Source organism: Vicugna pacos, chromosome 17 (assembly GCF_048564905.1).
Source record: "Vicugna pacos chromosome 17, VicPac4, whole genome shotgun sequence".
NCBI classification, from domain to species: domain Eukaryota; kingdom Metazoa; phylum Chordata; class Mammalia; order Artiodactyla; family Camelidae; genus Vicugna; species Vicugna pacos.
Window position 1 is genome coordinate 44,254,175 of NC_133003.1, and position 27,655 is coordinate 44,281,829.

The window sequence follows — 27,655 nt, forward strand, 5'->3', positions numbered from 1 at the left end:
ATCATCTGACTCTTGGGGTTGATTTTTTTCTTAACACATGGAGGAAATCCTCGTGTTGCTTCCCAAGCTATGAAACTGCAGGTAAAAAGGGTCATCTCTGCCAAATGAGTGGAAGTGTTTCTCTTGGTCATTGTACCTATCCCCATCTGTCCCTTGCTTTTTAACCTTTTCCTTTGAATCCTTCAGTCTCTTATTCCTCTAACTGTAGGAGGCCTGAAGAAGAGACAAAATGGAGGATCCTATCACTTTTTTTAGTAAGCTAGATAATTTCAAACTTTTTATTGGCCCAGCTGGGTCAGAGGGCATGGAAAATGACTAGAAATTGAGTAGAAATGAATATTAAAACACTATACTGACCTAGCTGTAGTGGTAGACAGCGTCAAGAATGTATTGATAAGAAATAATTCATAAGTATTTAGTTATAAAGCATGGACTTAATTTCTGAGGCTGTGTTACCTTGGCTATAACTAACTATACAGTGATGTTCCAGGATATGGGAAATTGGGAGAATGTGCCCTTCAAGGTAAGCTTGCCATTACTGCCATTGGCAAGGTGGGTATACCTTAAAGGTTGTTTTCTATAGTTGTTCCCCATTATTCTTTTGCCACTGTTTCAGAATATAATAAAAATAAAAGAATTTTGTGTTACCTTGCGTAGGCTAATTTATGACTAGTTCAGATTGGCCTTCAAAAATGAAAGATACAGTGATTTGTGGCCACAAATTGATTACTCGGAAAGTTTCTTTATATAGACGCAATAAAGCATGCATATATTTTTTAATGTATGTTAAATTTTACTGCAGTATGTTTCCAAAGAAATTGTTTATTTGGTATTGCTGGTGGCTAGGATTTTATCCCCCTTCCTTTTTTTCTTCCACAACTACTTTTTAAAGAAGTGTTCTTGAGAAGCAAAGTTGTGCACATGGAGAATGTAATCGCAGGCAGATGGTGTGGTGCTGTGAGACAAATTCTCCTCTCGCAGTAACTGGGAGAGAAGCCACAATTCACGGCTGTTAGAGAAAGGATCTGCTTTCCGTGAAGGAATTAATTGCACACATAATGATGTAGAGGAGCATCCTAGTTAACAGAAAAACACTTGCGTATGTTTTTAAAAGAATCTCCAAGACTTAGCTCCTTTGTTTCTCCACAGGGGTGATGGGCGAGTATGAGCCAAAAATAGAAGTGCAGTTCCCGGAAACGGTCCCGACCGCGAAAGGAACAACTGTGAAGCTGGAGTGCTTCGCGTTAGGAAAGTAAGTCCTGGTTTCTCTTCCTCCTTGTCCTCCTGGGACAGGTAGAGAATTTTCTTCGCACTGTTCTCAGTGATGGTTGCCGAAGTCACTGAAGAGTGAGCCAAGCCTCTCCCTTCGTGATGCTGCGTGAGCATCACCTCTCACCTTGGAGAGGGGACGTGTGGTGGCGGAGGTGGGGAGGCCGATAGGGCTGCCACGATGGACGTAACCACAAAGGAGTGGAGAATGGGCGATTCTGTAGAAGTATTTTGTTCTCTTGCTGTGACCTGGCCTGTGCACGTCGTCTAACCCAGAGTGACAGGAAAGTAATGACCTTCATTGAGGTGCAGGGAAGCTCACTTTTTGGGGAAATGTGGACTCCAGTTTACAGAGCAGGCATCAAACTTCTCTTGTATTTTTTTTTTTAATTGCCACGCTCTTCTTTCTGCTTTGGATTTTGGTTTCCTTCTGCTTTGGCTGTAGCTCTGTAAGACCTGATAGTCTCAAATAATCTTTTTTAGCTTTATTTTACAGTCATCTGAGAATTATTTGCAAATTTATTATTCAGTCTGTGGAATATTCTTAGTTAAACCTATTTGGGAACCAGTTAAATCTCCCCTAGTGTGTCTTTCAGAGGGCATAAGGAAAATGAAAAGCAGGTAGGTTAAGATTTTGCCAGTAACCCTGCAGAAAAGGTTTGGCATCAGTGACAAAAACTGTCATCTGAAATAAGAATTTTTAGGTCATCTGTGCTTTTTAATGATGCATATAAATCTCTGTGCCCAAACCCATCTATGCGGCTAACCCACTGCTACCTCCTCATCCCTTTTCTGTGCCCAGGTGTTGGCCCAGGCAACAGCACCAACTTTTGCTCAACCCCTACGTCAGCACGTAATCTCTATTCATCTGATTTTTGTGTTTTACAGCAACATGGAAGAAAGCTGGGGTTTTTTTGTTTTGTTTTGTTTTTTAGCGCTAAAGGAAGGATTCTTTTGGTTTTCATGTTTTCAACTCATGGCAGTACAAGCTACAGTAGTGTCTTTACTTTGGTGTAGGAAAATACAGTGATCATTTTCTACGTCCTGAAAACTTAACCCCATTAAATAAATTACGGCAGAGCTGTAGGACTGAACACTGTACTGACGTTAAATGTCAGGTTGTGAAACGACACGTAAGACATAAAATGCCCACGTTTTATTCCTAAGAGGATAAAAACAGATTGCCAAACAGTAGAAGATGGTCCCATTTTTTATTTTACATATATATATAAATATATCTTATATATAGTATAAATACGTATATAGCAGGAAACTTAATTTAAAGGAAAGATGAAAGTAGGTTAACTAGGCATGTGTTGGGTGAACTCTGCAAGGTGGCACCTTGAAAAATCTTCTGTAGAGAAAGACAGCAAAATTTACGTTGTTCCCACTTCAAAGGGGGTATGAATTAAAGTCTATTCACGCTGCTTGAATGGCACTAGAATGAAAACAAAAGACCCAAATTGGGCTCCTCCAGTCTACACAGAAATGTTTGGGGGACGCACTTCCAGCTGCTGAAACACATCATCATGGCCCACTTAAGAGCAGAAAGACTATGTCTAAGTACAGTTATTTGTAAAGGCGTGCATTAAGTGTCTGTCGCATCAAACGTGAAGACACCCGTAATGTCCTCCTGATAGAGCCCTTTCTGTGTTTTGAGTTAGCATCTGCCTAATGAAAGTAAATTCTCCTGAAACAAGTATAGTAGCGTTGATGGCTTTAATTTTTTAAATACCATCTCAGGTTTTCCAGAGAAGATTAGCAAGTCTTTAGTCTAATTACTTCTCTGTGTGTGTTTTTGTGAAAAATAAATAAGTAAATAATTGTATCCCCTGCTAGGAAACTGCAGTCTTAAAAGCGGTGGTTAGCTCACTACACCATTGATTTGCAGATTCGGGGATGCCCTCCTTGCAATTTAAGATGTGTTCTAAAGTTACAGCTGTAGGATGATGGATGCCTTGAGAGTATATAAAGACCCCACAGATTGCTTCTTTCCGTATCTCACTGTTCTAAGTACAGTTTCCCCAAACCACCCTCTTTTTAGGAGGGGGAGGTAAGTAGGTTTATTTATTTATTCACTTAGTGGCAGTACTGGGGTTTGAACCCAGGACCTTCTGCATGCTAAGCACACACTCTACCACTGAGCTATACCCTCCCCCAAAAAACCACCCTCTTAATAGACTGCTATATACGTTGGTAAGCTTCCATAGCGAGTGTTCCAAGAGGCAGACAGTGGAAGCTACCAGTGCCTTGACACTGACACCACATCCCTTCTGCCTTATTTCAGTAGCAGAGGAGCCCAGGAACCCACCAGGGTCAAGGGGGAGAGAGGGCCTGGACCTCATCTTGGTGGAGGCATCTTTAATTCCCCGCATCTGAGCATGGGCATTTTTCGTATTTATGATTTTGAAAAAGCAGATACACTAGAAAAAATTTAACAAGCAAATAAAAGTCTGTTTTTATTTCAGTATTCATATTGCATGGAAGATTACATAGATTACCTTATATAAGTTTAAGAAAGGTTATTGATTTTTAAGAAAAACATCAAGTATATAATACTACTAGAGATGTAGATATGGCTAAAATCATAATGGTGTTAAAGTGCATAAACGAAGCTCAGGAAACAGTGTCTAGTGCAAGCGTATAATATAAACCCTTCCGAGAAGGAAGGGTTTGTTAGGAGCATAGGTTCAAATAAAAGATACCATATTCTCTAATTTGAGTCACTCCTTTTTTTCTTCGCTATCAGTCCAGTACCAACTATCATCTGGAGAAGAGCTGATGGAAAGCTGATAGCAAGGAAAGCCAGAAGACACAAGTCAAATGGAATCCTTGAAATCCCCAATTTTCAGCAGGAGGATGCTGGTTTATACGAATGTGTGGCTGAAAATTCAAGAGGGAAAAACGTTGCCAGGGGACAGTTGACTTTTTATGGTAAGTGTGTGATTCCAGTTTATCATTTGTTGACCTTTTTGTTATAAAAATCATAAGCTGGGAGGTTTGCATTCAGGCTTTTCCAGAAGGATTGCACAAAATGGGATTGTGTGAAACCCTTGGTTTGCTGCTTAATTAGCATTCCCTGGGTGATTTGGGGCGTGGAGAGTGAAGTTGGGGGGCAAGGATGTTGACAGAGCAGAGAGGAAGAAGTTAGGCGGATGTGTTTGGAGGATGGATATTAGTGTGAACACACTTGCAAAGGAACCATTTTCGCTCCTGCCATCAAGCTGTAAATCTGACACAGGAAATGTTATGTTATTCATGCTCTTGATTTATTTTTTTTTCAGCTCTCTGTTTTTCTTCATTTGAATTTTGATTTGGAGCTTGTGTTAATCCTTTGTAATTGCTCCTATTTGGTAGCGGTTTAATGTGGTACCATGAACATTTCAAAATGCACACTATCCAAATTTAGTTTCTGTCAGAGTGGAGCGCGACAAATCTCTCTCACCCCGAAGACTTTTTATGTGCAGCTGCTTCTATTCCAATCAAATCGTCGGCATTGATCCAAACATAATATAAATGTAAGACCTCTAGCACGTGGTCTTCAGTTGAGCCTATCTTGGAAACCCTGTTAAGATATTGATTTGAAATCCAGAAAGGGATTTCATCGGGTAGGCATTTTGAAAGCAAATTGAGTTCTCCCAAACTGGAACATGGCTGAATCCCATCTGTCTGGAGTATTGAAAATAAGTATTATAGACTGATAATTGCTCAATAATGGCTTAAGTAAACAACAGTGTATATTCAAATGATGAGAGTAGTTCTTCAGGGGCAAGATGTGGCCAGAGCGCTAAACGTTCTTACTTCTTGCAATAGCGGATACCACGAAAGTCTGTTTTGCCAATTCTTCTTCCGGAGCATTTTGGTTTTAAGATATGGAGAAAGAATTTTGTTAACTAGTCATAGACGGTTTTCTAGAAGCATGATGAGAAACTGGGTGGAGATTTTGACTGAAGTTTACAGATTTGTTCAGTGAGATAATTTTTAAGTGCTGAGGCTACATTTTTCTCACCAGTGTAATAAGTATTTCTCATATGTCAAGAAGGGGCAACCTGAAAATATTCTGATATATGGACAATGTTTTCTCTTTTTTATTAGTTGAATTGAATTTTTGACTCAGCGGTGGCTGTTCCTGAATGTTATTTGAGTAGCTCAACAAATTCATTGAAGTCACATTCACTTCTATGATTTTCTTTTAAGTGAAATATCTGTTTTCAGTAAGTTAAAAGAGTATGAAATATTCTGTCACCTGAAGTTGGCTCTCTAGTAGGTCTGAGATTTCCTGCACTGGAAGGAGAATACTCCGGAGTTCCTGTTTTGGAAAATAACCCTTGTCATTGGCGCCCAGCCTTGTACAGTGAAAGGTTTTTTCAGGGATCCTGCCTTGAAGATGAAAATCAAGTCCTAACAGTGTTTCCCTTTTAAATGAGATTATCTGCATGCATGCGTGGAGAAAAAAGCAGAATGAAATTTGACTGCTTTTGCTGAAGATAACACAGCTTTTTCCGCAGCTGTCAAGCACCCTCGGTGTTCGAAGCTTGTCAGATGAGTTGACTTCCATGGTACTGGGCTGTTGCCTGTATGTTTATTCTTTTGTTTTTCCTCAACTAGTGTATCAGTGACACGGAAATTATCGAACTGTTTTCATTGTCACAGGAGAGCTTAATTATACAAAAGTGCTTGGCTGTCATCTTTTTCTTTCTTTCTTTCTTTCTTTCTTTCTTTCTTTCTTTCTTTCTTTCTTTCTTTTCGGTCTCTTTTGGGTTTTCAGAATGTTCCTAATATCCAGCTGCCTGGATCTCCAATTTAAATGAGTTATTATAATTAAAATCACTGTGTATTTCACAAACGGGAAGAAAGTAGCCCTAGTCACTTACCCGTGAACATCCTGTCTTTGTTGATGAGATAATTTCTTACAACATGAAGATGTGCTGTGCTTGGGGATTATAAACCTTGTGTTTCCGCTTAGAAACCTGCTTCTCTGTTTTTGGTTCCAAGTTGGTGCATCCCATTCATCACCTCTTGATTTCAACCACCGCAGACAGGTGTGCTGACTTCTGTTCTGGGTTGCCATAAGGGCGGTTATTCTGTTCTTGCACTGGAACCATTTAATCTTCCTCCACATCCCTGTTGGGGGTGGCACTTCCACTCACTCCCTGGGCGGAGCCCCTGCTTCTGGTTTGCGCTGTGGCTGTGTCTTTGGGTTGGCACGTGCTACTCACATTTGGGATGTAGGAAGAACAGAAACTAGTTCAGACAGAGAACATTTTTTCCCCTAGCCCATCTTCCCAGTTTCTTTTTGCCAAGACTTATACTTGACCAGAATGTGTCTAATTTTAATCTGCCCTTTCAGACATTTTTCAGCATAAAAAAAAATTCCTAGAACTAGATCTGTTATATTTTCACGGGTGAAAAACTACAGATCTTTGTTGCTTAAAGGTAGATATTTTCCAAATGATTTTAATATATTATTAATTTGTTAAAAAAAAAAAAAACCTTTCTGTTTTGCCTACCATAGGGCAGACAATGTTAGGCACTTAGAGCTGTAAGACAAACCCCTGTCTTCAAGGAAGTTGTCTTTGACTAGCAGTTGACAAGCAATATACTATGAAGCAAATAAATGAGCTGGAAAATTTCATGTGATGAGAGTGTGAAGAGAATGATTAGGAGGCTATGATAGAAAATAACTAAGAATAGAAGAAAGGCGTGGGAAGATAAGGTAGTCAGGGAAGACTTGTCTGAGATTTGACTTCTGAGCTGAAACATAAAGGATGAAAAAGAGCCAGGCTTTCAAGAGGTAGTACATTCCAGGCAGAAGGTAAAGAAGTGCAAAGGCCCTGAGACAGGAAGCTGCTTAACATGTGTGAGATGCATCAAGGAAACCAGTGGAGGTTAAGTCATGGTGAGAAGGAGCAAAAGGTTTTGAAACATGGGCGGTTGACAGATTACGCATTACTTGTAGGCTGGGCAGAGTTTGGGTTTTATTCCGATTGTAATGAGAAACCATTGGAGAATTTTAAGCAGGAGAATGAGCCAATCAGATTCATGCTTTTAGAAAACAACGGGGGTTGCTTTGTGGTGACTAGATGACAGGGAGCCAAGAGTAAAAGCGGGACAGTGGGTCAGGACGCCAACCAGGTGAGAGAGGCTGGTGGCTAGCACTCAAGGAAGGAAAATCAATGGAGATTTGAGATGTAGTTTGGAGTTAGAGCCAGTAAGACACTCTTGTCATTCCTACAGATAGACATTTTATAGATAAGGGAACTGATTCCCAAAGACATAACATTACTGATTGACGTTTACTCCGTAAGAAGTGGAGACAGATTTCAAATGCTACGCCTGTTCGTTCATGTTAGAAGTCCCCAACCTTCAGCGTGCATTAGAATAATCTGAAATTTTTATTAAAGTACAGAAGGCTGGGTCCTACATCCGGAAGTTCTGATTCTGTAGGGCTGGGTGGGATCTGAGAACTTGCATTTCTTTTAGGTTCCTTGGTCAGGAGGATGCAGCTTGTCTGGAGTCCACATTGTGAGAGTCATTGCTCTGTGCTAGGCTGTTTCCCAGGGGTGGAGTGACGCTAGTTCAGTTACATGCAAGCAAAGGTGTTCCTGCTTCTCTTAAAAGCTAACAGCTTGCTGTCACGTCAAGCATTGTAGCCAGCCTCCACAGACAAAGTAGAAGAGTGGGAGAGGAACCGTCTTTGAAGAAAGAAAGGGGAGCATAAAATGGATTTAATTCATTGATAATTACTCATCTTTCCACCTCGTTGCGTCTGGATAGTCACTTCCTTTTTGCACGAATAGACCAATAGAATTATAGTCATCCTAGGAACAAAGCATGAACTCGTGGAACCTGATATTTAATGCCTTTTTACAATTTCTCCTATATGTGACAGGTGTTAAGTAAAATCATCTTCACCGGGAGAAAATAGGGAATATAATTTTTGAGCAATAAACAGGTGATATTTCATAGAATCCTATAATGTTTGAGATCAAAGGATCTATTGGGGCCAACCCTTTGATTGTTATAACTTTAAAAATAAGGCCCAAAGACATAAAATAACTTACCCAAGATGATACAGTGAGCAGGAATTCAGCTATGACTAAACTGGTTCTTTCTGTTAAAGGATACATGTTCCTTTTCCTGCCAGTAAGACATTTTAATAAAATAGGTAAAGGGAAAAAAAAAATCCATCAGTCATCCAGTTTCTTTTTCTGCTTGTTTTCCACAACCAAAGTCATAAATGAAAACATCCAGATGAACACCTGACGTTTTCTCTTCCTGTTTCCTAAGACAAGCACCTGATCACTGAGTCCAAAAGAGAAATTTCTTTATTTTTCTGTCCAACTTACCATCTATGGCTGTATGTCTAGACCTTGTGAGCGATGGTTCTTTGGCTCTAAAGGCAAAACTGTAGGCTGATGACACTGCACGCGGTGTCTGAGTATCTCTAAGGTCATCAGTGAGTGAATACAGAGCCTCCTGCAGCCCCGCATATTAATCTCCCCACAGATATGCTATGTGCATGTCATCACTAGATAATATTCAGCCCCACAAAGTGGCTTAAAGGACAGAGCGACCAGAAAAAAGAACGCAGTAGATAAATTAATTTTGCAGTGGAGCAGTCATCTACTTAATTGTCCTGGACATAACGGATACTGAGACCCTCAGTTTCTCTGAATGTCTCTTAAGATAAAGTCAGAAATGTTGGCTTCCTTCACTTCAGCTGGTGGTTCCAAGTAAGTGGGTTGCTGCGGTTTTTCATGGGGTGCACAGTGAAAGCATGTTGTAAATCATGGCCGGTGGGCAATGATACAGGAGTGGGGTTACAGGGTCCTCACCCCACGAGAAACTTCAGACCAGGGAAGAAACAGTCACAGCAAGGGCAGTGTATGGAAGTGGAATTCAGCTTCCTTACTCTGTGTGGCTGCAAAAGGCAGATGTCGTTGTTACAATCTTTATCTATCAAGATACATTGTTTAAATTTACTTGTAGCAAGTTTTGCATAGGTGGATTCATTTATCTGAATGTTTCTGTGCTTGTCTAAAGCAGCAGTTCTCATATTTTTGGTTTCAGGCTTCCTTTTCACTCTGAAAGATTATAGAAGACTCCAAATTGCTTATGTGGGTTGTATTTATCAATATATAGCATATTAGCAATTAATACTGAGAATTTAACTTAGTACTTTATTTATTTTAAAATAACAATAATATAACCAGTGTATGTTAATATAATTAATATTATGTTTAAAGAAAACTGACTGTATTTTTCTAAACAAAAAGAGGGACATTGTTTAGGTTTTGGCAAATCTCTTTCCTGTCTGTCTTAACAGAAAAAAAGCTAGATTCTTGTATGTGCTTTTGTGTTTAATCTATCATGATTGTTGTTTTGGTCGAAGTATATGAAGAAAATCTGGTCTCACATAGATGTGTAGGTGGAAAGAAAGGCTCTCATGGGCTCCCTGAAAGAGACCTGGGGAACCCCAGTGACCCTCAGACACACTTTGAGAACCATCGAGCCAAAAGAATACTCCCATTGCCGTTGCTGGCAGGGACATAGTTTGAGAGCCTGTAGACAGCACAGACATTGAAGCCAAGCAAGAATACGTGCCAGTCCTAACTGAGCCACTTTCTGAATCTGGACTTTAATGTCTCTGGACCTCATCAGTAAAATGGGGCAGTGACACTTAACTTTCAGGTTATTATGAGTCTTAGAAATAACATGTATAAAGTAATGCAGATTGAGATAGTCTATAAATACTCAGTGTTCATGATTGGAAGTATTTTGCTCAGAAGATGCATAGGGGATGGAGAAAGGGATGAATTCAACTCAATAAGAGCACAACCAGAGAAACACTAGGCAGTGATTGAGTTGAGGATTAAAAATAAATATAAAGCCATTCATCTGTTAGGCTAGACAGGAGCTTGGTGCCTTTGGGTGGAAGTGGGCTTAGTGACCTAGACTTAAGCCCTTTTTTATGAACATATTCCTGATTTCAAGTTCTTTTTTATTCCATGATTCATTTCTAAAGTTCTGAAATGACAACAGCACACCTGAAGAAAAGAGAAAATGTGTGCTTTTATAGAAATTGGTTAGCAATAAAAGAGTTAAAGCAACTCGTACAAAAACAATACAAGTGATGGCATGGAACAGCTATTTGTGCCCAACGAGCTGTGATGTGTTCACGAGCATTGCAGTTGACAGATCACGGAAGGCTTCATGGAGGAGGTGTTTCTGGAGAGTGAAAACTGGATAGGGGATGAAAGGGAGGAGTACATTCCAAAAAGACAAGATGTTATGAACAAAGATATGAGGCAGGATCTAGCTTATTGGATTTGAGGACAAGGAAAACCCTTATTTGACAGGAGCAGTGTGTTCACTGGGCATACTTGAGAGGAAGTGAGAGAACTAGGTGGACCCAGATGGGAGAGTACTTTAAGTATTAACCTATAAATATGAATTGTTGGTAATGTTGCTTATTTTGTACGACATTTACAGGGTGCAAAGTGTATTCACACAGCCTATCCATTATCTCACACCTGGATTACTTCCTACAATTATATCTGTTTTATTTTATTAATAAACGCATATTAATAGAAATATTCCTGCTTTGGATTGCCTGTAAGTGTGCCTTCACGCAGTTGGTTTTTACATTCTGTGTGGCTTCTCATTGTTACCTGTGAGACCACTGGCCTGATGGCACTCCCTCTGCCATTGCCAGGAGTGAAATTGCTGTGTAACTTACATAGAGATGCAGAGACCATAAATGGGAAAGTCTAAGTGAAGCACTAATTAACAGAGAACCCAGGAGATCCAAGGATTCAGGTGGGTCAAGAGGTAATCTAAAGGCTTAGTGCATTAAAGTCAGAAGGGACTTTACACTCCATCAGGTCCAACCTCCCCTCAATTCAAATGTGAAAACTTAAGCCTTCCATCTCCAAGCTCCAAATTCAAAGCTCTTTTTATAAAATGATGAGATTTTTGTACCTCAAAATTGTATTTTTCAAAGTGCAGGTGTTGTTAAATTGTCACATTCCTTTTTTTTAACATGAAATTTTCAATATTTAAAACAAAGCAAGCTGCTCTTGTTGAAGGAGGTCCCTCCCAAGACCCCTCAGAGCTTCACAGAGCTGACTTTGAAAACCCTCATTAGGATGATGACGGCTGTTTTGTAGGGAGTGGATGCAAGCCTGAGGTCGGAGGACTGGTGATTATGAGGGGGGATCAAATTTGAACACTGCCACACGACACAATACGAGTATTTCTTGTAAAGCTGCTCCTTCCTTTCAGTGGCTTCTGCAAATGGGAAGTCAGGGGTTTAAGAGAAGACTGGAACAATAAATGAGAAGACTCTTCAGTAAGGTTGGAAAATAAATAGTTCAAGTTCTGGGAATGTTGGATTCAGATATTGAGAATATCTCAGTGATTCTGTCAACAGTACAAGAATTCCAGGCTGGAGATAAAGATTTAGAAAGCAACTATACATATGTGTGTGTGTGTGTGTGTGTGTGTGTGTGTGTGTGTATGATAAACTGAAGCCAAGTAATTATCTTCAGGTTCATAAAGCTCATGACCAAATATTTCTTTTCTTTTTTTTTTTTCAATTTGAAGTATAGTCAGTTTACAGTATTATGTTAGTTTCTGGTGTACAGCGTAGTGATAGAGTTTTATACATATATAGTTATATATACATTCCTTCTCAGTGTAGGTTATTACAAGGTCTTGAATATAGTTCCCTGTACTATACAATATAACCTTGTCGTTTATCTGTTTTATATATAGAGTAGTTAGCATCTGCAAATCCCGAACTTCCAATTTATCACTCCCCATCCCTTCCCCCCTGGTAACCATGAGTTTGTTTCCTCATACTAAGTGAAGTAAGCCAGAAAGAGAAAGAAAAATACCATGTGATACCAAAATATTTCTTAAGCAATGTTAGCCAAACCTCTGCATTCCCTGGAGAGATGATTCATCTTCTCCAAGACTGTGAAACCAGCCAGAAATCATTTTGAATGGCCACAGGTCATCATGGTAATAGCAATTTAAATTTTTTTTTTTTTGCCCATTATAGCCTTTGTTTTAGATTTTTAAATTTCTAACGTCGAAGGCTCATGATGGCATTTCTTTCTATTAGCGATGAGGCAGTCAGAAAGTCACATGCCTCTGAGAATTGTTTGACCACTAAGTTCAAATTATAACTGTCTGCAGTCTAAATTGTTATTAGGTAAGATGCTTGCATGGTTCCAGAGGCTAGAAGATAGATTGATTTAGGTCATGTCTGGCAGTTATTGAGCAAAAGATTGAAATGAAGAGCTTGTTCATCTATTCAAGAGACTAACAGTGTCACAGGGTCAAGTAAAACACAACCATTTCACCTTATATTTGAATTTGTATCTTGAGGACAAGACTTAAGATGTTTTAGAGGAGAAATTCTTTTGTTCAAACCTTGAAGGAGCATGAATGGCCAAAACAGATGATTCCCTGTTGATGTGAAGCTGTGATTAAATCTATGTAGTATTTGGGATCTAGACATAGATTACCCAAAAAGGCGTTTAGACATTATCTGCTCTCTGAAATAATAGGGTTGAATCAACATTTATAAGCCTTCCTTGGTGCTATTTTTTAGACATGGAATTATAAAATGGAGTTGAACCTAGATATTAAGTGATAAATACCATGGACCCACATGCATTATCAAGGAAAAAAAAAAGAAAATGAAAGAAAGAAAGAAAGGAAGGAAGGAAGGAAGGAAGGAAGGAAGGAAGGAAAGAAGGAAGGAAGGAAGGAAGGAAGGAAGGAAGGAAGGAAGGAAGGAAGGAAGGAAGGAAGGAAACAGTGTTTTGTATCCTGCACTAAAATGGGCCATTTTTTATCCAAGGACATTGAACTGGGTGACCCGAAGAGATATGGCAGGAGAAACCTGTGTGGGCATTTGCCCTGTAGACCTGCAATTGGCATGTTAGAAGAAAGATTATCTCATTCTTTGCCATTTATATAATATAATATTCTGTTCCTGATTTCCCTGGGCCCAGGTATTGACTTCAAGAGGAACATGTTTGTATCATTTCAGACTTGGCATCTATGAATTAATTTTACTTTAAAAAAAAAAAAAAGAAAAGAAAAGTACTTGACAGTCTCTTACCAAGACTGACTTTGTTGATTTCACCTTGGCCAGCACAAGTAACTACCGCAGAGCATTCTCGTCGAGCACCTTAACCTCCCTAACCCTGTCGGAAGAGACAGAATGAGCCCTCAGAAGTGTTTAATTAGTTAGAACTTTGCAAGGTCTTTTCAAAACCCTCTCAAGCCCTCCCTTCCCATCCGCACCTCCTTTCTGAGATTGCAAGGTTGTGCCGCCAGCTTTCTGTGTTTTTGAAAGGAAGCAATGAATAAGCCCAAGAGTTACAGGAAATCTGTGACATTGAAATCTCCGTCTCTGTACGGGGTTTTGATGTTTCCTTTTTGAACTTCAACTTGACACTGCTTCATAAGTTACATTTGCCCTTCCATTCTTTCCTTCCTCCCTCTCTTTGAAAAGTTTGGCTGAGTTGTTAATATTCCACACAGATTTCTGTAGCTTTTCTTGTTTGCTTTGTTTTCGTAAACTCTGGGAGGGGAGGGTAAATATTCAGCAGGTTGAATGTGAAATCAGGCACACCGCTGCCGTTAGCCCTATCAGGGTTACACATCCAACTCTCCAAGCAGAGAACTAAAAAAGGTATTTACCTTTTGAGGTCCTTTTGCATTAGCAGCGGGATGGTAAAGAACAATGGCCAACTTGCAGCTCTCGAGGATGAAGGTTATAACCCTTCGTTCAAGTTGATGCTTGTTGATGTTAGAACTTTTCTGGAAAGTTGACCCTTTCAGCTTCCCCTCATGTGCAGCAATGAATCATCCTCATCACTAGAGGGGTTTGTAAAACTGTGTTTCACTCTTTGAAAAACATGAAATTGCTTATCGGTGGCAAAAGGGAGAAAGTATCATTTATTCAGGGACCTAGAGACGTCTGCGGGTTAAGCGACTTGTTGAATGTTTTTCCAGTCTTGCTTCTTATTGGAAAGGTAACACTAGTAATTTCCTTTTGAATTAAATTATGGATGATTGGTGGCCTCACTGAATGAAAATACTGAGGTCAAGTCAGCTAAGAGACGTGTTAAGGTTATTGAATACTATCTTCTCATTAAATACTGATATCATTTCTGACTGTTAGGTTTACACTGATAGGCACTGCCCTATAGTAATGTCCTAGGAGAAGATAACATTCCAGAATGACACCTATGTTTCTCTCCTGCGTGAACTTTGAGCTGAAAGTTTTCTGCCTACGTACATTTGCCATTACAGTTACCAATAGCATGAGTCGTGCTTTAGGCAAGGCTTGTATTTAGGAGGACTTTTTATGGAAAGTGGCTTAACATTGTCTTTGTCTCCCATGAGAACAAGGAAAGAAAATGTGACTTCAATTGAAGCGTGAGAAATGTGACATAATTTTGGTGGGGACTGGTGTAGAGGACTCCAAGCAATGTGGGAATTAAGTGTTGTCTTGAGTTCCTGTGTTAGACTGTGGGAGGGACTTGATTTCTTAAGAAGGTCTTGGAGAAACCCAGGACTCAATCAGAAATTTGGGATGCTAGGACTGTACCTTTGTGGACGACATTCTGTCAATATGAAATAAGTCAATAATAGAAAATTATGATAGTCTTGAAGGAGGAAGGAGTCACAAAAATTATCTATGTGATGTGTAGGAGAGATACCACAAAATACAGTGGCTTAAATAAGTTTATTTCTCTCACACTTCTCTACAAAAAGACCCAGGTGGGTCTCGGGCCGCTTTGCTCCACAGGGTCATTCAAGGTCCAAGGCTGGCAGGTCAGAGTTTGCATCTTACAGAGCTTCGTCTCCGAGCCCAAAGCTGTTTCAGTGGTCCCTTTTTCCAATCAATGGGAAGGGGCAGTGTGAGTCTAGGGCAAGTGTTTTAAGTAAATAACCTGGAAGTTGCTCTCATTTCTTTCATACTCACCTCGTATCATTGGTATGAACTTAGTCACATGGTTACTTCCAGCTGCAAAGGAATCTGAGAAATGTAGTGTGTAGCTCAGGAAACATGCGCCCAGCCAGAAGTTCTAGGGTGGTGGGGGAGACTTCTCCTGCTAAAAGGACAAAAGGGGGAAACAGATACTTGGGGGAGGAAGGCAGTTAATTTTACCCGTACGTCTAATGGTAGTTTTATTCATTCTGCCTTTAGTGATGAGAAAACCAGCCTCATGGACTGCAAAAACAGGACATTCAGAGTTGGACAGAGAGTGGGGTGTTTTATTAAAGCATCCCGTGAACTTCTATCCAGCCTTGTATAACCTCTATAAATGGGATTTTATTATAAGCCTATTTTTGTCCCTTGATTGCATATGATAAATGTGGACTGAACAGGCACTGAATGTATGTCTTGTCTTTGCTTTGTGAACTGCTATAGCTCAACCTAACTGGATTCAAAAAATAAATGATATCCATGTGGCCATTGAAGAAAATATCTTGTGGGAATGCAAAGCCAATGGAAGGCCCAAACCTACATACAGGTGGCTAAAAAATGGCGAACCGCTGCTAACGCAGGTAAGCAAATGACTGATAATTGTGTCTTTAATATTGGCTGTGATGGTTAAGGTGGCTTTGTTGCTATAGAAACAGAAATATGGCCAGTTGTTTCCAAAATAACATGCAACCAAATGCCATTAATAGTGGAAAATGTGAAAGTGAATGCACGTGATAAGTAGAAACGGTACGTAAATCCAATTATTCAGCTTTATTTAGCCTTGATAAGCATCTATACTGGATCTTTGGTCTTCTCAGATTAAGATCTCTGGCTGTACAGCTGGAAAGTCATGCTGACGGTCTGGAACATGTAATTGTGCTGAGACGCAAGTCGGTGTGTATATTAGACAGGAGTGCGTGAGTGAGGCAGACCTCTAAGCACCCAAATCCCCTCCTTCAGTGGGTTTTGTTACTATTATCTTCTGTCTGGGGAGACTGGTGGACGACATGGTTGAAAATGTTCACCAGCAGAACACCCAGTCTGCCTTAAACGTGTGGTAACGCCGAATGCAAGCACAAGATTAACATCTCTAATGCAACAGAAATAGAATGGAAACTAAAAGCGATGACTGAGGCTGGAGATACCAGCCTGCAGGCCTGGGAGCAGGCAGTAGTAGGTGAGAGCTCGGGCATAATCAATCCTCTCTGGAGACAGGGTACAATATCCATGTAGCTAAGGCTTAAGTGAAGATTACAGCCAAGCTGCTGCCTGATAGGACAGTGCGGTGTAAGAGAGACGGAAGGTCAAGGTCGTGGGCCACGCCCCACACTCGCCCTGGCTGGGAGCTGCAGTCCTCCCTGTGTCCTCGCCAATCAGGGCCTGAGAGAAGTCATGAGTGTATCTGTTTCTAGACTAGTGGCCCAGGGGAGGAGGTGGAGGCAACCACAAAACTAATGAACAGGGAGGAGAAGACAAACAAAAGTAACTGTGTTTCAAAATAAGCCTGCAACGGGGAGGATATAGCTCAAGTGGTGGAGCGTAAGCCTAGCATGCAGAAGGTCCTGGGTTCAATCCCCAGTACCTCCTCTAGAAATAAATAAATGAATGAACTTAATTATCTTCCCCCCAAAATAAATTAATTTAAGAAAACACAGTCCAAAATAAACCTGCAAACCAATATTCCAAACCATATGCAAAAAAATTTTTTGTTGTTTAGAAAGATAATCAGCCCATAGAACCATCTAAGAAATAGGAATAAGTCTGTTTAGGATGCTTGAAGAGATAGAGTGAAGAAATCATGCCCATGAAAAGAAACAAGATATTTTGAAAAGATAGCAGATTTTTTCTTTGACAAACACAATAGAAATAGAAATAGAAATAGAAATAGAGATTTATAACCATTGAAATGAAAATTCTACTTAGACTGTTCATTTTGTAAGGGGAAATGAGAGGTTATAGCAACAGCCACAAAGGACTTAGAAGGCGTGCTTCTCAAAACAATTTTAACAAGTTCTCCCCTGTCCTGCCTCTTCAAACACAGTCTCATCTGATATTCATCAGGGACCTCATGAGATAAATGCTATTGTTATGCCCATTTTACAGACTGGGAAACTGGCCTGCCTGTAAATTGGGCATAATTGAGCAATTTGCCTAAGATCAAATCATTAGTTAGTCACGGAGCTGAGATCCAAATATTAAATGTCTACTCAATTCAGAACTACTGAAGTTTGCCTTTCAGAATTGGTTATGTGGAAATTTTCTTAAGGAAAATGTATGTGGGGTAGAAGATGTGGCATAAAGGGGAAAAGAAAAAAAGCTTAAGTGCTTTTGGAAGGCATTTCAGAAATTGCTCTCTGTCTCTGGATTTTCTCAAAACAGACTGTGACGTAGAGATTTGCCTGCAGGAAGTATGTTGCTGGTGCCGTTGTGAGCCTCACCTCTGAAGGAGTTGGGGATCTAGGGGATGGAGATGTTAAACAGTCTTGCAGTTGCAGTAGAGACCTTCAGGAGGCGCTTGGGAGCAGGGTGGTCCTTAAAAGGCTGGTCCTTTAAATGTGCCCAAGTTGCAGCAAGGCAGCCGGGCCTTTGCAACCTCACAAAGACCAGTCATTGGATTTCAGCAAAGGACAGTGCCTGGAGGCAGGCTCAGCTGTGGTCCATCATCACACTTAGCAGCTGGAAGAATAAGGACCTTGGTTCTGAAAGAAGTATCTGGATGGTACCCCCAGAATCTGCTAGGACAGGTGGGGCATTGACAAGATACAGGACCGCCCATCCAAATGGTGTGAGTCTTGACAAAGAAATTGGAGTGGAATGGGGGTGGGGGACGACCTTAGAACGAGGAGCAGTTTTGGCCAGTTTAGTTTTCCGTATTGTATTTTCCTACCGAATTCAAATATTCACTGACATTTGATTTGTTCCTCAGTCCCCAAGTTGAGAGCCAGATTTTCCTGCTCAGATCTCCTCCCCTGTCAGTCCCCGGGGAAGAGCGCCTGCTCTGGGCACTGGCTGGGGTGCGGGTGTGCAGAGCCGCAGCAGAGGGCTGTGTGACGAGCCCAGTCCACACCCTGCCACGGGAGGGCCCCTGCCCGTCCCGAGATTCTCTTAATTCTAAAAGCCAAATGCAAACGGATCACTAGACTGTCGGTACCCAGGTTAACTGGCGTTTTCCTCCCTTTATTTAATGTGAGGGAACCTGGATGCGAGGTTCGTTCAAAGCCTAATACAATGTCTGCTCAGCTAAATCGCAACCCTGAGGCAAACAGAAAACCAGTACATCTTTATGCATTTTACTCTTTAGAATGGCAGGTAGAAAAGAGGTTCCTGGAACATGGCTCCCGGAATAGAGAAGATCTTTTGGGGTACTTATAAAAACTGACATAACCTCAGGCTGATGAATGAGGATGGTCTGTTGTTCTAGACACTAGCTTTGCTTTCTTCAGACTGGCTGCCAGCAGATGGTCCGAAGCTTAGATCACGCCACCAACAGCACTCGAGTAAGGGAAGAACATTAAATTATTAATACCTACGCCTTTTCTTAGTAAACTTCAGCTGATGTTATATATGTGTCTCTGCTTCATCCAAGAAGATGACAGTCCTATTAACCTTCAAAGTGTTGCCTGCTCATAATCTGAGTGTTTCCACTACTCTAAACTATCAATTGAGTTGTATTTCCCACCCCTTACCCCCTTGGAGTAGCACCAAGCCTTGGAGTAAAAAAAAATGTATTTTAAATTTCATCTGTTTAGAGCGGATATTAATCTGAACGGTTTCACTCTTAAATCAATAAGAACATGAGAGATTCCTACAATTTAAATCCCATTTACCAACTGATGTACCGGTTGTTCCATTTAGCATCTGACCTGCTACAAATTTAGTTGACAGATTAATAGATCATGTTATGTAAATTGCTTATGTGATGGCTATTTTCTTCCCCGTAAGCCCCTTTGATATAACAGGTAGCAAGATTGCCTGAAGGTCTCAGTTGCAGAAGGTCACTGTTTTGTGTTCCTCTTTCACAGGATAGAATTCAAATCGAGCAAGGAATGCTCAACATAACAGTAGTGAACCTCTCAGATGCTGGCATGTATCAGTGTGTGGCAGAAAATAAACACGGAGTTATCTTTTCCAGCGCGGAGCTGAGCGTTATAGGTGAGTCTTCATCCTGGAAAGAAAAAAGAGTAAAACCTTTAACTCACTGAACTAACATGTGTTTTGCCAAGCATAAATGTTCCATCCAAGAAAAGAAGTGAAGGGATCTTTAGACTGAGGATATTGCTCGGGAAACGAGTAATGTGTTCCACCAGCAGTGAGAAGAGACCACTTTCTGAATCAGCTGCTTCTGGTGCTGAGGATGGGTTAACGCAGTTCCCTTGGTGCTCATTTTTATTCCTCTATCGGTCGTTCTACTAAATTGAGCCCAGTTTCTGAAATGCTTTGGTGTCTGTGGCTGCCACCCTGATTGGCTGCAACTTCAGCTTGGAGGGAGAAGGCGCTGCCTTGGTGTGGAAAGGTTTATTTGAACAACTGGCAGATTACGTCTTGTTCTTTCACATCTGAATTTTCCAGACTGTGTACTAGCAGTCTGCCCCTCCGGCTCTATCTTTCACCCAGGGCCCCTTTCCTCCTGCTCTTCAGCGAGGCTGACCTTCCTGTGCTAGACAGTCACGGTCCTCCCCTCCCACACAGGCCACCGGCACGCACCTGTTCCTCTGCCTGAGATGCTCCGCCATCACCTCTTCCTTTCGTTAACTCCTCTCCATCCTCCCACTCCAGCTCCGTGGATGCTTCTTCAGGAAGCCACACCTGGCCCTAGGCCCCGGTCAACTCCTCCTGTTACATTTTATTTTTTATTGAAGTATAGTCAGTTTACAGTGTTGTGTCAGTTCCTGGCATACAGCATAATGTTTCAATCACAAATGCACATCCATATATTCCTTTTCACATTCTTTTTCATTATAAGTTACTGTAAGATACTGAATATAGCTTCCTATGCTACACTCACAGACATAGGAAACAAACTTATGGTTACCAGGGTGGGAAGGGATAAATTGGGAGGTCAAGATGTGCAGGTACTAACTTTTTTTTTAACATTTTTTATTGATTTATAATCACTTTACAATGTTGTGTCAAATTCCAGTGTAGAGCACAATTTTTGAGTTATACATGAACATATATATATTCATTGTCACATTTTTTTCTCTGCGAGCTACCACAAGATCTTGTCTATATTTCCCTGTGCTATACAGTATAATCTTGTTTATCTAGTCTACATTTTGAAATCCCAGTCTATTCCTTCCCACCCCCCGGATTCTAACTTCTATTACATTTTTGTCTTGCCTTTTAACTCTCCTTTATAACAGATGTTCCAGTTGCATGTTGCATTTGTTACTGTGACTTTGCTGCCTTTTTCTCTCCCTGCACTTTAACTTCCCCATGATGTCAAGGACCATATTTGGCTTAACTCGTCATTTAACCCTCAGGACTTAATGCAATATTGAAACACGTAGAATACACTCCGTAAATAATGAATGAATGAAAGAATGAATGACTACAGTAGGTGATGAAGGAGTTGAGGGACTGTTTTAAAAACTGAAGTAATGAGTTTAGTAAATAATTGAAAGCATAAGTTAAGTGGATTAACAAATCTATGGGCATTAAAAAAAAAAAAAAAGTCCAGGCCATCAACTTGCATTTGTCTCATAGAAAAATCTTGACTCTGACTCAGAATTTATCTCAAGTATCTGAGCAGTAGTTCTTAGAGAGAGCATAGTAGAAAGATTATAAAGAAGACAAAGGCAGCCCACACAAGGAGCTGATTCCAGAAATCCTGATAATTTGCCCAGTTTCAGAGTCCTGATTTTCCCTTCTGCAAAGCACTCCTTTGCTGCCCAGCATGGAACTCTTCCATGTTTAAGGAGGTGCTCCCCAACTGAATGTACTTCCACCCCGTGCAAAGTCAAAAAGGAAGGAAAACCTTACACAGTTGTTCTTCTCACCAAGTTCTTTACATGAACCAGCATCCCATCAAAAACAAGACTTTGTGAGAGTTCATGGGGCTGCAGTCTTTTTCACAGCGGCCTGGGAGAATTCTGTGCCCCTGGAATAATCATCTGCTTGGCTTGATCTACTCTAAGGATGACCTTTTTGGAAGCCTCAACACACGTACCTCCCACCCTATAAATGTTGAGAACAGTAATTCCAACTTCCTCCAGGACAAGTGTGATGGTCCCACCCTGGCCAGGTAGTTAATGGGTAGTTGGAACTGACTCTTGGAGCACAGTTCATGACTCTGTAGATTGCTTAAGGTTTTCTGCAGAGAGAAGTGTCTACTCTATTAAATGTTGTGTCAGCTAGTTAGAAGAACAGCTAAAATGGAGGCTGTGTGGCCTCAGGAATGAATCACATGGTCCTAAAACCCTCTAGGTGAATACTTGCCAATTTATAAGTTTGGGGACCTCATTATCATTTTAAAAGATTTTGTAGTTCCCTTTGTTAAAAGAAGAAAACTTGATAGTAACAGATGACTGAAAATCATGGGATGTAACCATGGGATAAAGACAGAGGATGACTGAAGTCCCAAAAGCAGAGCCTGAAGTGAGAAAGGCTATTAAATGATTTTTACCTAGAGCACTACCTGCAGCTGAACATAACAGAGTCTGTAGGAGAAGTGTACGTGTGTACACGTCTGAATGTGTGTGTGTGTGTGTATATATATGTTGTTTGTGTTCCAGGATCCTCTCCAGGTCCTCCCCCTCCCCCCTCCCCAGAGTTCAAGGCCTGAGAGGTGGGAATCACTTCTCCAACTCTTACATTCAGAGGTTTATTTAAAATCATTTCCAAATGGATCTAATTCCGAATGAATTCTTCATCTGAGTCCTTTCTTGAGTCCCTCGAGATCAGCACGCTAGAGCAGGGAAAATAAGATGAAAACGTTTGAGAAGCTACTTAACCCCCTGATCTCTGTTGAATAGAACAATAAGGCATGTCAGTAAGTGATACAGGCCAAATAAGTGGTAAAAATAGTGAGTCTTTCAGAAATTCAGGAAAGGGAGTTCGTCTAATGGACTGGACTAATCAGCTGAGCCCTGAAAAATGCTTTATAGTTGTACAGGCAGAGAGAAAGGACCAGGATGCTTGCAGATCAGAGTGAATGGGCCTGAAGGAAGATTCAGAGTTTTAAAACATCTGGATAGTTTCTCGCTTGTAGAGAATCCTGAATGTTTTCCAAAATTTTTGATTCACACACATAAATCATTAAGGTAAAGTTTAGACTTGAAAGAAGGATGGAAAAATTAATTAAGGGCTAATTTTAGAGGATCTTTGCCAACAAGCTTAGAAGTTTCCTCTTTAATATCCCATTTTTCTGCCCCCACCCCAAATCACGCTAGCATATTCCAAGTGAATTGAAGGGCGGTAAAGTTTGAATGGGTTGATCCCTAGAGTCCATCATAAGTGAATGAAAGGGACACTTGATTATTTGAGAATACATGTAAATTAATACTGGTTACCTTAGGTAAGCTCTAATATGACTGTATTCCACTAGTCATGTTGTTTCTTGCAGAATGGCAATAGTTTGACTCTAATGGATCATATAACCGGTTATTACCTAGATCGGAATCCTAGGGAGGCTGAATTCAACATAGAAACAAAAATGAAAACAAGTCCTTCAGGATGAGGAAGAAAAAAAGTGTGCTGGTTCTGGCTCTCAGTCAAATGATCAGCCTCCTCCAGTGCTCGAGAGGAGAATCCCTTCCATGCTGGGTACCAGCCCGAAAGTCATGAATAAGAGATGGTCAGGAAGCATCTGTTTAATAGGCTCTTCCCTTGGTCTTGTTTTATGTGTTCTGTCTAGGTATTTAATGTATATGTAACGTATCTATATTTAATGGACTGAAACTGCTGAATAATTAACCTGGGTGCTGGGTGATTTACTCACTGGATAGGAGGATGCCATAGAGAGCCTTTTACCTTGAGGTCAGTGTATTAGAGTAGGTCTGATTAGGAATATTTTGAATAAAAATGTCCTTGTTTGTGACTGGCCTCTTACAATTGATAGTTTATTATTCCTCAAGGCAGCTGTTCCCAGACTTTTGTCTCCTGTATTAAGCTACGTCCTGGATGAGGTTTACTTGTGTGGCGTACGCCTCTGGTGCTGCGTGATTCCCTGGTGATACCGTCATCCTGCCCCTCTCCCCACTCACGAAGGTGTGTTGGAATTGTAGTGAGTAAAGTCATAATCACGGGGAAACTCGAATCTTCCATTAAAAAAAATAAAACTAAGTTAGGCATTTTATTGATTAAAGGATAACTTTTCTAATGAACTATTCTTATTCATGTTTAATGTTTGTGTCCACTTACATAGGTGATCCTGTTGGTGATGGGGGCTGCAGACTGAATTGCCAAACTTGGCCTTTTCTGTGATGCTCCGTACAGAATACTTACGTCATTCTGTACATATCGTAGAGGATGACTGAACTCCCAAAAGCAGAGGCAGGGGTTCGGGTACCTGTGAGTCCCTGGGGGAGTGTCCTTTGGGACAAACCTGAAAGCGAAAGCAACTGAGCAGGGACATGGTCTCAGGTGAAGTCTAGCCTGTGTCACATCTGCATCCTGGAGGCAGGATGTCTGGAGCATAAACTGCATCTCAAAGTTACTCCCACCTGAGGCAAGGAGGCTGGCCTTGTAAAAATCTCTGTATCAGTTATTCATTGGGTTGCCCCTTAGGAGGTGGTGGTGGTGGCAGGAGGATGGGACAGAACCTCCCAGTTTCCCAGAGATGGGGGCAGCTGGGGGTGGTAAGCAGCCAGTGCTCACAGCAGCTGGGGTCAGAAAAAGAATCTGTGTAGGGTACCAACAGCACTCCCCACGGAGGATAAGTGATTGTGATGGACCATGATGCTTGGTTACTTCGCCCAGTTCACCTGGGTCATAGCAGGCCATGACTCAGAGTATCTTTGATTTTTTTTTTCTTACACAGGGAGTATCATTTCACTTATTTATTTGAGTATCTTTGACTTTGAAATGGGATGAATGATCCCTATGAGCAAGTGGATGTCTTCCCAGTGGTCTTGGATACGGCCCGACTTTGCCAGGACTGCATAAGGGAGAGAAGTAGCTTTGTCCTGAGGAATTTCTGTCCGGTGGTTCAGTACCATGGGGATCCTCCTGGCCTGTGTGGTGGAGGACGTCAGACTCTGGCAGGACACTCTGATGCCATTAAGGAACTGATGGGCCAATTAAAGTGAGGTGCAGGCTTGAGCAATTATCTGGTTGATTTGGCATTTGTCCAAATGATGGGCTCGCAAATTAGAAAAACATTAAGGCTAAACTAAAAGTTGTTTCGCGGGGACTTTCGCAAGTGCTCATCTGCGTCTGAGTCTGATTTCTCAGCTGCCTCGTTGAGCCAGATTACAAAATAATCAAATGGCTGAGTGTGATCAGCATCCAAGGAGAGGGCGAGAGCCTCTCCTGCCCAGCTGTAGTCATCTAGGCAGGAGCTTGACTTGACTCATTGTGAAGAGGGAAAGCTATATGCACTTCGATCTCAAACTCAAATTTGATATTTTTCACAAGTCACTAAGCATTCATTTATCAGTAGAATGTGCTTTTCCTCACTATCAAAACTAAAAGAGATCATGTGTGAAAACTTGTTGCAAACCTTAAAGTGTTTGTAGCAATATAATAGTTTTCTGTTTTGGGGGTTTTGTTTTTTGTTTTTTTGTTTGTTTTTTTTGCTATTTTTAACTAGTATCCATACCAAAAGCCTGTAATGTAGACAGCCGCAAAATCACCAGTAAATCCATTTCCTTGGTTCTCAAATTTTGCTGCCAGTTACAGTCACCTAGGGAGCTTTTCAATAACCTGATACCATACTATCCTCCATAGCAACTAACGCATCACTGGGCCTAGGACCCTGGGACCCTTCAGTCCTTAAAGCCACCCAGGTGTGATTCTAATGAACAGCACAGGTTGGGAACTACTGTTCCAACTGATCAGATCAGAAGGCAGTTAAAGTTTCCTGTGGTAAGTTTGGGAGTTTGAGATTATAAAAATAGATTTTAGAAAGACACAAGTTTCTTCTGTATAGCACAGGGAAGTGTATTCAATATCTTGTGGTGACCTTTAATGAAAAAGAATATGAAAACGGATATATGTGTGTATATGCATGACTGGGACATTGTGCTGTACACCAGAAACTGACACATTATAGCTGACTGTACTTAAATTTGAAAAAGAATGGAGAAGCATGTTATTCTCCAAAAAAAAAAAAAATCCTGTGGTATTGATTTTCAAACGTTGCCATGCGTCAGAATCACTTGGAGGACTTGTTAAATAAAACACAGACTGCTGAGCTCTACTTCCAGAATTTCTGACGTAGTAGTTCTGGGCTGGGACCTGAGGATTTTCATTTCTGATGAGCCCCCAGGTGATGCTGACACTGCTGATCCCACACCCAACTTTGAAAACCACTGGGCTAAAATAGGAAAGCTACCCTAAACAGAGTTTTTCTTTGTCTGTTTTTTTAAGTTGAATATAGTCTATCAAGCAAAGCTTCTGATTTGGGTCAGGATTCTGAATCTGAAGTTCTTCTGCCAAAAAGAAATATCAGACTTCATATAAAACAGATAAACAAGGAGCCGCTGGATAGCACAGGGAACTGTATTCAGTTTCTTATAATAACATATAATGGAAAAGAATCTGAGAAGAAAATTTATATGTATGTATATGTATAACTGAATCACTTTGCTGTACAACTGAAACTAACGTAAATCAACTACACTCAACTGAAAAATTTAAAAAACAAAGAAGAGAAACATCAGGCATCAGAGATTCCAACCATGTCTGAAAGGCCCCTTTTGCCAAGATAGTGTGTTAGGATTCAGCCAACAGAGTGACTTAGGCTGCCATGGAAGAATTGAACTAAGATGTTCTTGGCGTGGCTCCGGTGGCTTAAAGCCAATAGAAGGGGCTTGTTAAAACTCTGAAAGATAAATATTATAATGATTCCTTATGTCATTTGCCCCAAAGAAATGCCTTCAGCAAGTTAGAGTTTAAAATGTAACTCAAGAATGCAGTCCAAGACATCACTGAGTATTAATACCATGTACTGTCGGCCTTCTGTATCTGTAAGTTCCATGGCAATGGATTCAACCAACCATGGATTTAGAACCCGTGGATACTGAGGGCTGACCATACTATCCCACCACTAAAATCTCTGAGTCTTCTGTAAAACTGCTCTGAAGGCAGCATCCTTCTGCAAGTCCAAAGACCTTTACATAAAGGAACTTCCAAAAAATTCTTAAAATGTAGATTCAGGAAGAAAGTTTGTCTTCTAAAAAATTATATAGTTCTCTTTTGTTTTTTGTTTTTGTTTTTTGGGTTTTTTTTGTTGTTGTTGTTTTGTTTTTTATCAGTCGGAAAGAAATAGAGGTTTTTCCCTTCTGCCCACCAGGCTAACCTGCCTGCTTTGGCTTCCAGAAGCTCACTTTATTGTACTAAGTCTAGTAAGATTGTTTTCTATCCTCCCTTCATTTGACTTCAGCCATATTTTAAATGTATTTATTACTTTATGTCTTTTACCATTATCCACTGCAAGTCTCTTTGAATTAGTGAACATATAAATAAATGAAATAAAGTAATAATTTTTTTTCTCTCCACCACTTTCTGGCAAAAAATCGATTCTGTTTTGGTAGCCTGACCCAGGGAGAGTTAGAATTGGTGTTCAAAAAAGACTTAGCAGTGAATTTCAAACTTTAACACATGTATACATTACTTGGGTATCTTGCTAAATTCAGATTCTAGTTTCAAGTCTGGGATAGGGTCTAAGATTCTGCCTTTATAATAAGCTCCCAGGTGATCACCAATGCATGTGCTCTGGGGAGCACAGTTTTAGTGGTAAAAACTATAAAAATTTAAATTCTCAGGTCCCCTCTCGTGGTGGATGGAGTTGAGGAGTGTGTATAGTTGATAAGCTCCCCCAAGTGATTCTTATGACCAGTTAAATTTAGATGCCATTGATCAAGAATCTTCTTTATAAAACCTTCTGTTCTCCAATTTTAAGCCATCCCAGCAGAATAGTTTCCTGACTTGTAAAAGCAACTAAGAGTTGGAGGGAGGACTAATGACTTTTTGGTTCATCCACTCTACTTCCAATTAATCCTTGTTTCCAATTCTGAACCCAGTGTTGACAGAAGCTTCATTAATCGTGTGGGACAATTTCTACCAGAAATAGAGCGTTTGTGCCAACAACGTTCCAGCTGTATTTTTTCCCCCCAAACACGAGCTGACATTGGCTCTTCTAGGCTCCTGAAGAAATTCGTTTGTACTTAGTGTGAGGCAGGTTGCTCTTAATAAAACCTTTCG

The 27,655-nt window shown here is 40.6% G+C and overlaps 1 protein-coding gene across 4 annotated transcripts in view; it reads left to right on the forward strand.

Moving 5' to 3' along the window:
* The window catches only part of CNTN4 (contactin 4), an 809,034-nt gene that overhangs the window by 654,446 nt on the left and 126,933 nt on the right, over positions 1-27,655 (forward strand). For all 4 annotated transcript variants that reach the window (XM_072941737.1, XM_072941736.1, XM_072941738.1 and 1 more), the window contains 4 exons: positions 1,150-1,252; positions 4,019-4,203; positions 15,734-15,870; positions 19,312-19,441. In XM_072941737.1, coding sequence (XP_072797838.1) covers positions 1,150-1,252; positions 4,019-4,203; positions 15,734-15,870; positions 19,312-19,441 — 555 coding nt within the window. The remainder of the gene's footprint in view (positions 1-1,149; positions 1,253-4,018; positions 4,204-15,733; positions 15,871-19,311; positions 19,442-27,655) is intronic.